Source organism: Mobula hypostoma, chromosome 3 (genome assembly GCF_963921235.1).
Source record: "Mobula hypostoma chromosome 3, sMobHyp1.1, whole genome shotgun sequence".
NCBI classification, from domain to species: domain Eukaryota; kingdom Metazoa; phylum Chordata; class Chondrichthyes; order Myliobatiformes; family Myliobatidae; genus Mobula; species Mobula hypostoma.
Window position 1 is genome coordinate 63,532,796 of NC_086099.1, and position 12,783 is coordinate 63,545,578.

Below are 12,783 nucleotides of genomic sequence, written 5' to 3' on the forward strand. Positions count from 1 at the left end.
GGAAGGAGGTGGTCGATGATATGCTACTGCTTGTGCATGGGAGGGGGAGGGGAGCTTTGGGGTTCATTGGGGTTTTTTCTCTGTTTCGTGGATGTCTGCGAAGAGCAAGGATTTCAGGTTGTATACTGTATACATTCTCTGGCATTAAACTGAAACACTGAAAAATATTTGAACAAATGAGTTATTCAATAAATTGTGCCATAGTGTGTGGTAGCAGTTGCTATCATAACAGGATCTAGTGGTGAAACAACAGGTGTAAGTGTTAGAAGATTTAAAATAGATTCACAGCATTTTAAATGAAAAATTGAGCTATGAAATCAAAATGAGAACAAAATGATAAAGGTAAAATCTATATCTGTATTCACTCATAACACCTGCAGAGCTCTCTGTAATATTATCTGGTTCCTCAAAGCTTGACTTGTGAGAAGTTCTCTAACTGGATACTCAAGTGCTACCTTTACTAACCTCCACCTATCCAGATCTTTGCCCATGACTCAGTACATCTCACACAGTCATTACCTGGGTCATTACCTCATAACATCAATGAATCTCCATTTCACTATGTATTAACTTAAAATTCTAACCCAGCATTTTCAATCCATGCATTGCATCATTTGTATCCCAATTGTCCCAAGTACAATAGAGATTTTATATAAATTCGTGAAACAGACCCAATAGCATTGAAGACAATGGATACCCAGTCACAACCCTCAGGAGGGTAAAAGGTGACTTAAGCTCCTGTGAATTCTTTAGCTTAAATATCTGAATATTTACCACAAAATTCAGCTGAACCAGCTACATAAATACCTTTATCGTAAGAGAGACTGGGTATTGTAAGGTGTGTGATTCATCTCCTGAAAGCCCAAGGCTTTCTCACCATCTAGTAGGAAACAGTCAGGAGCATGGCAGAATACACTCCTCTTCATTGGATGACAGCAATGCTATCAATTCTCAAGAGGCTCATACAATTCAGGGAAAAAGCAGCCGTTTTGACTGGCACCCCAGTAACCTCCCTAAATCATCGTTCCCTCTGTCCCCAGCGGACAGTGATTACAGCTCCTTGCCCAGTTACTCCAGCAGCACCTCCAGGCCAGCAACATTTATCACCAAGAAGAAGAAAGGCAGCAGGTGCAATGGAACACTACTACCTGCAGACTCACCTCCAAGTTGCACTATTTCCCTACCTGTAAATATATCAGCCATCCTCATCAATGCTGATTCTAAATCTTGGATCTCCCTACCAAACAACTCATCAGAAGGACTGAAGGGCACGCCATGTTGGCGCCAGAATGATTGGTGACATTTAGGTCGTGTCAGTTAATGCAAAGAACACATTTCCCTGTATGTTTCGATGTATGTGTGATAAATAAAAATTAATCTGAATCTGAAGTAGTTTACGTTGGCTGCTCTCCACTTCCTTCTCTAAGGCAGCTAGAATTGAGCAATAAAGGGAATGCCTAAATCTTGCATAAAAATGAATAAATATAATCTATTTTCTAATAGGATTATGCATTCCTTATGCATTTCAGACATCGTATATTTTTAATTGACCATTGAAACTAAAGTAGTGACAACACAAACAGTGATCATTTTAGGTTTAGACAACTGACTTGATTCAAATATCTGCTTTAAGTTTCTATGACTTAAAGCAGCATCCTGAAATTGGCCCTTCAAATTACACCACAGGGGTATTAAAATTAAGGTTAATCAGCACATCACACTAACATTAATACATTTTTTTCTGTATCAATAGGGAGTAGTTTGGAACTTACAATGCCACAAGGTAATTTGCTTCTTCATTTACATTTTGTCCACTTACCAAATACTCCAATAAGGCACATAACCAACAGCAGTGCCACACACCAAAGAACATCTTTATTAAGTTGCCTTTCTAGTTTGCTGCGTTTATAGCGTGGACCACTATTATTCATCATTGCTTTTGTTTCATGCCCTGGTTCAGTAAACAAATCAATATGAATATATATTGACGATCCAATGATATTGTTAAATGTAACTGTAAAAATATATAAAATTTAATCAAGTAATGACACAACAAAAAATGGGCATCAAAATGAGAACCAAAGATTAATAGCTAGAAGATTCCCCAGTGGATCCTTTTAATTCCAGAGCACTGTACTTACACTGTTACTTGTTTATGATATTTTACACCATGGTTAAATCCTCTGAGATCATTTGGATTTAGTTTCTAATTTTTAATTCTATCTCAACAAGCATGATCTAGATACAGGAAGGGATTGTTTGGGGTTATTGAGAGGAAGAGAAGTGGAACTCAAATGATACCAGTTGCCATCATTAATACAAGAATTTTATATACTGACTTTCTAATTCCAACTCTTCTTAGGAAGTGCACCCCTGATGTCAAGAGGGCTGCTGTTGAAATAAAAGAGACAGTGATATCGCTGAACTAAAAGCTCAAGCGTTATCTTGTTAAACGGTGCAGTAGGCTCAGTGGGCTTAATGTCCTACAGCTGTTCCAATTGCTTATATTCTAGGTTAGCAAGTGTTCAAATTAAGTATTAATTAATTTGATTTCAATAAGGAATGATATGAAGGACTTCATGGATAAAATGCATATAATGCTACTCTTTCCAAACAAAAATCAATACTTACAGATTAGACTGGTGTAACTGGAAAGCGACATATAACACAGATCCTAAAATCTACAGTTCAGACTCACATTTTGCTTTCTATGGCAATCACCTTAAATTATTGCCATTACCAATGCTCAATAAAGAATATTGCTCTTTTCACTTTACTGCAGTTACAGTACTTGTGGTCAGGAAAATATATCTCAAAATTGTACATTTACCATCCCAACTTTATATCAAGCAGAAAGTTTGACACTAACACTAACCTGCATAAACTATAATCCCTGCAACAGCCTCCGTGTTCCTAATGGTACAACCTCGAAGCAAGAGATTTTCTTTACTAAGTGCAACCCGCTCTTTATTCAAGTGCTCCCTGCAAACAAAACAATAATTTTGAGAAAAGACAATTATTAGAGAAGGAAAGAAAAGGACTCACTCCTGTAAATATTTATTAAAACACATTTCACAGAAACTTACATGAGCTATTTAAAGAGTTTTGTTATGTATTATGATAGGACTGATTAAATTACTCATCATCTTCTTTCACCAATAATGCTCTAAAACAAATAGATGTATCATATAAAACTAACATATATATTTAAGAGCTAACGTAAAAATTAATTGTTCCTTCTGGTTGACCTTCCAGTCAAGACGGTGCTGAGCTGCAGTCTCCATCAAGATTGTGGTTCAGAGTTGGCCTTTTTATGAGTTTGTAGGAATGGTTTGGAAACAGAGAGAGGAGTAAGTGGTCAGATTAAGGTTTAGGGACAATAATGTGGGGATGTTAGAAATCAGAATTGGGTTTAGGGACAGGGATGTGGAGGAATTAGTGGACAGGCCTCCACTCTTGTAATCTGCATTCAAAGGCCAGCGACATGGATGGGTGATAAAGGACATTTGGGGTCTTAGCCTCCACTCCGCACTCGAAGGCCAGCGATGTGGATGGGTCACAAAGGGCATCTGGAGTTTATTCCTCTGCTCCACACCCGAAGAACAGCAATATGGAGTTGTGACTCTATGGGTGATGAGCTGTCCCAGTTCAGTGGGACCCAGGAAGTAAAAAAGCCAGTGAGTCAGAGTGATCAGAGTCCGAGACTGGCGTTCAGGGTCCAGACATCAGATCGTTTGGGGGCCAATACCAAAGAGGTCAATTGGAAGTTGAAGCCTAATGCCTGAAGCCTGGAGACTGTCCGTGTGTGTGGGTGGATGGGAGGGAGGAACGGGGCTTGTTTTGCTGCTTATTGTGCTCTTGTTTTATTCTGCTGAGTATTGTGGGCATGCTACATCGGCACCAGAATGGGTGCCAACTTTTGCAGGCTGCCCCCAGCACATCCTTAGAGATGTTGGTTGTTAATGCAAACAACACATTTCACTGTTTCAGAATCAGTATCAGGTTTAATATTTTATTGGCATATGTCATGCAAAAAGAGAGTAAAAAAGAAAAAAAATGAGGTAGTGTACATGACTTCATTAGAAAATCACGTACACGATTCAGAAATCTGATAGCGGAGGGGAAGAAGCTGTTCCAACAAATGTTCAGTGTGTGTCTTCAGGCTCCTGAACCTGTTTTGTTGCACATGTGAAAAATAAATCTGTATCTAATTTTTGGAACTTCCAAGCCTTTAAATGATATGTCCCTTTTCTTTTTACAATTTATTAATGGTCAAAACTTATCATTATATTGGCAGAAGAAACAGAATGGTTATGAAATCAAAATATGCTACTTGATTTTTTTTTAATGAAGTTATTCTCAAACCAAAACAAAGCAAGTAACATTCACAGTTGAGGCCATGCCAAGAGAACAGGATTAAAAAATAAAAATCGGGAAGTGGTTCTGAGGTGCTGAAAGCCAGTTTTAATTTGATTTTTGAGAGGTGCTAGACATAGAGCAAAGGAAAGAATTTCATACAGCAAAGATTCTTAATACTGAATGAGAATCTGTGTTAGAGAAACAGAAGATTTGTGGAAACAATTTAGACTATAGCATGCCAGTATAAGCATCCATGATAAGGAAAATAATTTTAACATCGCCCACTAAGGAATAGGAAGGCAGTAAAGGTTTTGAAGGATATTCTCATATGTGAATGGAAATAAATTGTAGGTTGTACGAATTGAAGGTCATAGAAATGAAACTGAAATGTGAAGGTTTATTGTGACAAAGACACAAATGTAGGTCTGAATCCATTGAAGGTTGAGTGGGGAAGATTGTCGATAATCTATTGATGGCAATAGGTGGCCCAAAGGTTGTGCAATAATTTCAGTAATGTTTTCCAACATTTAAAACTGGTATCTCAAACAATTGATAAAACTTACATATAGCCTTTGAATTTGCTTAGATCATTGTTTGGACCTTCACATTCAATTCTGCTGGTGAATCTCTCAGGATCAGCTTCAGAGTTCTGAACAGAAATCCAATGTGTAAGAAGCAAAACAAATTATCGCTTGAACATCTTTCCCAAATGCTATATTTCAAACATTAGAAATCCTCATTTTTATAGATTTTTTTGCTTAATCATCAAGCAAATGTATAAAGGTTACAATGGAACAGATTGATCCAGAATTTCAGGCTAGCAGTAAGCTGCTCACAATTGCTGTTGACCTAAGAGGCAAGTACAAACTGCTGTCGATAAGTTCACAGCTATCGACTTGAGTTCCTAGCCAGACCAACTCTCACTATAGTTACAGGAAGCAGTTAGGAGATGGGAAGGTGCATTTTGATGGGAGACAGACAAATTCAGCCACGAAAGAGATGAAAATATGACAGCTAAGCTACACTCTCTGTCTTACCTGACTACTAAGCCCATTAAAGAGTGATTCCTGATGTCTACTGGGCATTCAGAAACATTCAAGACTAATTTTTAAAAATGTTAAAAAGACAAAAATTGATCATTAAAAATAAATCATCAAATCAGCAAAGGATTATTCGTCAATAAGGTCTACTTCTTTCAAAAGCCTTGGAATTTGGGAAAAAGGTTTAAAAAATCCATTAAGTTTGACAATATGGTAGGTAGTTCTATTCCCTACATACATTCAAAGGAAACATATGCTGGAATTACAGCTACATTGAAGGCCCTATTCCTTGTACAAACAATCTCTAGCTGCTAATACATGATTGCAGAAGTAATAAACAAAGAATTAATGCGGAAAAGGTTGGTAAAATCTTGACAAACTGATTGGTGATGATTTGCGATCATTCCCTTACAGATTTCAATCAGAATCCATAGTATTGAAACTCAGACATAAATTACTGATCTTAAATATTTTACACGAGCACAGAATCCTTCGTCTGAATTACTCTGATATTTTAGCTGCCATTCCAAGGTCACCAATCGCACTGGTGTGGAAATATGGAATATGCTGAAAGTCAGATGGTGTGCATCTGTCATCCCCCTGCAACCATTGGCTCAGGAAACAGGTCCAATGAAGGTTAATGATCACAGTGAGGGCTTGGATCACTTCATGTCTGGTCTCCTAGCTTCACTGCTTCCATTCATTTCAATGGGATTGCCAACCTTCATTAACTAGGCAACTAAAGGTGTAATGTACGTATTAATCAAGAGGTAAATGTGTTTTAGAATTAATTTATTAGTGTTAATTTTAAAGCACAGCCAACACCTGTATTACACCCATTTGAGTGACAGTTCATCCTTACAGACTTCACAAATCACTATCCAAAAATCTGAGATATTGAACGAAATTCACTCACAGAATTTATGTGAAGAAAGTACATAAGTAAACATTTTTTCCAACTCATGTTCCATGATGTATTTGCAGATGATATGAATCCACATTATGGTAAATTGTGATGTGCACTATTTTCTGGGAATACAATCTCCCAGAAACTCAGGGGATGCTGGTATAATGGCACTAATGATTTCTACAAACTTCAAATCACTAGATAATATAAATAGAAACCAAGGATTTTGACAGTTCAGTCCATTGGAGGACTACCAGACTGGCCTTCAGGCTGGGATTTCAGATACTCTTCCTAAGGATTAGACAATGTATTCGGACTGCTCTGCTTCACAGAACATCCACAGTAGCAAGGTCTCTCTGACATTAGGAGCTAAGTGAAAGTAAAAGGGTAATATGGCCTCAGAGTCAGCTCACACATAACCTAGCCAAAACCATAACAGAGTTGCAAGCAAATGTATGAGTGATTGGATAGGTTTACTGTACTTGTGTTTTTTTGATCTCAGAGAAATGCCTTACCAGCTCCATGAATCCTTTCACCACCTGTCTCTGCTTCAAGTTTGTCTCTCCATCCAGATTGGAGGTTTCAATGTGGCAGATCCCAGCAGCATCAGTGGAGTACAGCAACACCATATCTGCTGGGATGATCTCATTGCAAGTTAATCGAATAAAGTCTCCTACACGAACATCCTTCCAGCATTTCCAATGATACTTTTTTGCTTGCCTAGAATGACAAATATATTAGCATCCAAGTTAAACAAGAAGGGTTTAACTTAAACATAATTATTGTTATCGCTGTTGTATTTTGTATGGAGTCAAAAGAAATGGGCGAGAATTTAAGTGGACTTTTGTATCTGTATTTACTCGGGAGATGCACATAGAGTCTATGGAACTGAGGCAAAACCATAGTGAAGTCATGGACCATATCCAGATTCCAAAGGATGAGATGCTTGCTATCTTGAGGCAAATTAAGGTGGATACATTCCCAGGGCCTGACAAGTGTCCCCTTAGACCTTGTGGGAGGCTTGTGCAGAAATTAGAGGGGGCCTGGCAGAGATATTTAAAACATTCTTTTAAATGAACTTCTCGAGGACTGAATAATAGCTGATGTTGTTCCATTGTTCAAAAAAGGCTGTAAGAATTATATGCCTGTGAGCCTAATATCAGTAGTGGGTAAATTATTGGAAGGTATTCTAAGTGATAGGATATATATGTATTTGGACAGAAAGGGCCTGATTAAGGATAAAAACACAGCTTTATGTGTGCTACAGTTGGTCACATCTAACCATAAAGTTTAACCATAAAACTTTATAGAAACTTATAAAGTTTTTTGTGGAAGTTATCTATATGGACTTGAGCAAAGCCTTTGACAAAGTCCCACATGGAAGGCTATTCAAGAACGTTCAGTCACTGAATTTAACATTGGCTTCGCAGGGGAATCCAAAGAGCAGTAGTAGATGGTTATGCCTTTGGAGGCCACAGGGATCAATGCGGAGTCTATTGTTTGTAATATGGATGATAATAATATGTTAAATTGGATAAACAAACGTGGATGATACCAAGATTGGGGGCATGGTAGACAAGGAAGGCAGTCAAAGCTTGTGGCGGGACTTGGACCAGCTGGAAAATGGGCTAAAATATGACAGATGGAATTTAATGTAGACAAATATGAGGTGTTGCACTTTGGGAGAATAAACTAGGGTAAGACTTACACAATAAACAGTAGTGCATGAGGGACTGCTGTAAAATCTATGTATACAGATTCACAACTCCTTGAAAATGGTGTCACAGTACATAGGGTCAAAAAGGGAGCTCTTGGCACATTGGCTTTCAGAAATCAGAGCACTGATTATAGGAGATGGGTTGTTACGTGGAAGTTGTATGAGACTGGAGATGCCAAATTTGAAGTATCATGTGTAGTTCTGGTCAGCTACCTATAAGAAAGGTATCAATATGATTGAAAGAGTACACAGAAAATTTACAAGGATGTTGCTGGGACTTGAGGACCTAAGTTATAGGGAAAGGTTTCATAGGTTAGGACACTTTTCCCTGAATGGTAGGTGAATGAAGGGAGATTTGATAGAGCCTGCTTGCATTTACCCTGAGGACAACAATTAGAGGTCATGGGTGAAGGGTGAAATCATTAAGGGGAAGTGGAGGGGTAATCTCTTCATTCAGAGGGTGTTGTGAGTGTAACGAGCTGCCATGTGAAGGTGGTGATTGCAGATTCAACTGCAATACTTCAGAGAAGTTTGGATCAGTACATAGTTGGAAGGGATATGGAGGACTATGGTCCAGCTGCCGGTTGATGGGACTAGGCAAATTAACAGTTAGTTCTGGACTACAATGTCCGAAGAGCTTGCTTCTGTGCTATAGTGCTCTATGACTGTACAACTATACTGTATGCGATTAGTACAGAAAGGTACACTATGGTTGGCATGGACATGGTGGGTCTGTTCCTGTGCTACATGGCTCTATAAATCTATCTGATTCAGAAATACTATCAACATTTGTAAGCCAACTCACATTTTTATTAAACACACAGGAGTCTGGCCCCTGATGATGTAAATTTTAAAGTGTTTAAGTATGTGTGTTTCTTTATATAAGAACATAGGAGCAGGAGAAGATCATCATTCATGAAGATCATGACCAACTTTCTACCTCAGTGGCATTTTCAAATTTACTCAAATATCCCCTGATGCCCTTTATATCTGGCAAGCCATCAATCTCTGATATGTATGAACACAATGACTCCCCAGCCAGAAATTCAGTACCCTCTGAGAGAAGAAATTTCTCATTTCAATTCTAAATGGCCTATTCCTTATGCTAAAAATGTGCCTCTTGGTCCTGATCTCATCAGCTGGGATTGCATTCACCCTGAATCTCATCTGTCAAACACTATTAGAATTTAGCATATTTTGATGAGAACTCTCATTTCACTAAACTTTACTAAATACAATCTACTCAATCCCTCTCCAAATCAGCCTCAAAGGGAACCAGTCTGAAATCTTTGGCTGTATTTGGTTTGTATTTCCTCAATGACAAATACATCCTTTTTTCGGCAAGAAAGTATAATTATACACAATATCCCAGCAGAAATCTTTTTTTTTCCTGTACAATTATAACAAGATGTTATAATAGTTAATACAAGATGGCGCTGGTGAACCATGGCGATGTTCTACAGGATACATAGAATACTTCTAAATACACTTGTTTTGGATTACTCTCACTGCAATCTGCTGCATGCAAATTTCCTTTGAGAAATGTACTTTTAAATCAGTTTTATGATCTGCAGATTTCACGATCTTCTGAAGCACTTGGTGGACCAAGCAGGTACAGCACCTTTAAGTGGAGGGAGGTTCATTGCCATGGTCAGAAGCAAAGCAGAAGGTGTGGGGTCTCCAAGCCGGGCTGAAATGCAAAGGGATAAGACCACCCTCTACCCAGCATTTTGTTAGCAAACGTGCAGTCGCTGGAGAACAAAAATTGAGGATGAGGGCAAGATTGCTACATTGAAGGGAAATGAGAGATTGTTGTGTTCAGTGTTGAAAGGGATGTGGCTCACTCCCAGTACATCAGACTTATTGATCAGACCCATAGGCTTCTCAATTCACAGGATGGACTGAACTGTCTATTTGGAAAAGGCAAAAGGTGAAGGTGTGTGTTTCATGAAAGACTCTTGGTGAGCCCTAATGTGGTGGTTTTGTCAAACTCCTGATCCACAACCTTGACTAAACTTGAATTAATGAAGGATGATCCAGAGTCGTGGCAGGGTTTGAATGAAATTTACGGGAAGATGTCTCCTTCTCTGCACCTCCTTAGGTCAGCTGCCACCCCCTGCAGCTTTCAATGGGGTTAGTCATCTCGCTGGGAAAAGGCTGCTTCTTGCATCGCACCTGCAAGTCTCTAGGATCTCCGCCAGCTTCTTTAGGATCTTGTCACGCTGCCATGTGTAGCACCCTTAGGATAGCACAGTGTTGCCTCCTGCCAGGAAGTGTCGCAGGTTGCCATTGGTACTATCATACAGGGGACAGCTATCCTCACGGCTGAGCCACCGGTGGAGATTTCGGGGGCAGGGCAAAGTATTATAGGCTGCCCTGATGAGGAAGCTGAGTCTGGCTTTTGGGACCTTGCACAGGACAGAGCAGCTGAATGACCTGTTGACATTTTCCCATGTTGTCCAGCTTCCCTGGGGACTCTGTGCCACTGCCTTCACCCTGTAGCACTCCTGCTCTGTCCTTGTCACCTCTTCAACTACCACAGCTTTCCTCGCTTTCTTCAAGGCCTTAAACCAGAAATGTGCTGCCTTTCCCCCAGCCAAGTCCTGCATGTCCAGCCTGGTCTCTGCCGACAAACTCTTAGTGCTGCAGCCTGCTGATGGCCTGGTCTACTTCAGCGTGAGCTCTCCATTTACGGCCAGTGGGTGGCACTCCTCACCAGCAGGTTGGTGGACTCCCTCAGGGTTTTCTCCTGCTTGCACCCTAGGCTGATAAATCTCAGTGGCAGCTGCAACATGTTCTACCCGAAGAGGCCAGTGTCCGAGAAACACAGAGGCACAGCTACTTTTTCTGGATGCATGAGTTAGTTATCTCATCCATCCTACCCGCTGTTGATGGGGGAATTTTACACATTTTCAGGGGTCATATCACCTTTTGGTACAGGGTGAACTGGTGGCACCAAACTTCATACCTCCTGGGTGGTTGGCTCTGGTCGGCTCTGGTCAGCTCTGGCTTGACCCTCTGCGAACTGTTTCTGTGCTACTTTTCCCATCTGCCTGTCAGAGAGCTCTGCAGTGTACAGCCACCCATGGCTTTGGATGGGCTGCCTGGCCAACAATGGGATTTCCTCGCCCCCTACAACAAAGGTAATGTTGTGACTTTTGACCCCTTTTCAGAGGGATAGGCTTCGCGATTTGGAGGGCTTAATCTTCATCCTTGCCCATGTCACTAGCTCGTCCAACCTCTTCAGCAGCCTTGTGCATGTAGCTATCTGAGGATGCTTGTGACATCATCCATGTAGCTTCTCAGTAGAGGACGCCTCTGTCCTGACTGATTACTATAACCTCTTATATAATTAAATCCAGCGACATATGCAACATCAGGGCTTTGCTTCCAGTTGAGCTTAATACCTTCTATGCTCGTTTTGACCATCAAAACATGGAGGAACCATCACTAACTCCTGATGATCCTGTGATTTCAGTCTCTGAGGCCAATGTACAAGCAGCCTTCAGGAGGGTGAGCTCATCTGGGCCAGATGGGGTACCTGGCCAAGTACTAATCAACTGGCTGGAGTGTTCACTGAGATCTTTAACCTCTCACTTGAGGAGTTTGACATATCCACCTGCTTCAAGCAGGCATCAATTATACTGGTGCCTAAGAAGAACATGATAACTTGCCTCAATAACTATTATCCCATATCACGTACATCCACAATGAAGAAGTGTTTTGAGAGATTGGTGTTAAAATATATCAACTCCTGCCTGAGAAGCGATTTGGATATGCTGCAATTTGCCTACTGGAGCAACAGGTTCAGAGTAGATATCATCTCATTGACTCTTCACTCAACACTAGAACATCTGGATAGGAAAGATGCATACATCAGGATGCTCCTTATCCACTACAGCTCAGCATTCAATACCCAGCATCCCCTCAAAACTAATCAATGAGCATGAAGACCTTGGCCTCAATACTTCCTCGTGCAATAGGATCCTTGATTTCCTCATCTGCAAACCCCAGTTAGTTTGGATTGGCAACAACATCTTCTCCACAATCTCCATCAGCACAGGTGCACCGCAAGGCTATATGCTTAACCCCTGCTCTATTCACTTTACACTTATAACTGTGCGGCTAAGCACAGCTCCAATGATATATTCAAGGTTGCTGACAACATCACTGTTTTATGCCAAATCAAAGGAGGTGATGAACCAGCATATAAAATCTGACTGAGTGGTGCCATAATAACAACCTCTTACTCAATGCCAGCAAGACCAAGGAGGTGATTGACTTCAGGTGGAGGAAACCAGAGGTCTATGAGCCAGTCCTCATTGGAGGATCAGAGATGGAGAGAGTCAGCAACTTTAAACTCCTCGGTGTTATTGCTTTGGAGTAGCTGTCCTGGGCCTGGCACGCAAGTGCAATTATGAAGAAAGCAAGATAGTACCTCTGCTTCCTCAGGATTTGCGTAGATTCAGTATGACGTCTAAAACTATAGACCTGCAGGGGAAATTGACTGGCTGCCTCACAGCCTGGTAGGGAAACACTAATGCCCTTGAATGGAAAATCCTACAAAAGTGGATACAGCCAATCCATCACGGGTAAAGCCCTCCCCACTACTGAGTACATTCTACATGAAGCATTGTTGCTGGAAAGCAGCATCCATCATCAGGGTCCCCCTGATGGATGCTCTCTTTGCTCTACTGCCATCAGGAAGAAGGCACAGGAGCTTCAGGACTCACACCACCAGGCTCAGGAAGAGTTATTAC

General features: G+C 40.5%; 1 protein-coding gene across 4 annotated transcripts in view; it reads right to left on the reverse strand.

The window, feature by feature from the left end:
• The window catches only part of LOC134344049 (phospholipid-transporting ATPase VD-like), a 161,614-nt gene that overhangs the window by 56,610 nt on the left and 92,221 nt on the right, over positions 1-12,783 (reverse strand). For all 4 annotated transcript variants that reach the window (XM_063043204.1, XM_063043202.1, XM_063043201.1 and 1 more), the window contains 4 exons: positions 6,822-7,026; positions 4,923-5,008; positions 2,876-2,982; positions 1,820-1,951 (listed from right to left, as the gene is read on the reverse strand). In XM_063043204.1, the coding sequence (XP_062899274.1) occupies positions 1,820-1,951; positions 2,876-2,982; positions 4,923-5,008; positions 6,822-7,026 (530 nt within the window). The remainder of the gene's footprint in view (positions 1-1,819; positions 1,952-2,875; positions 2,983-4,922; positions 5,009-6,821; positions 7,027-12,783) is intronic.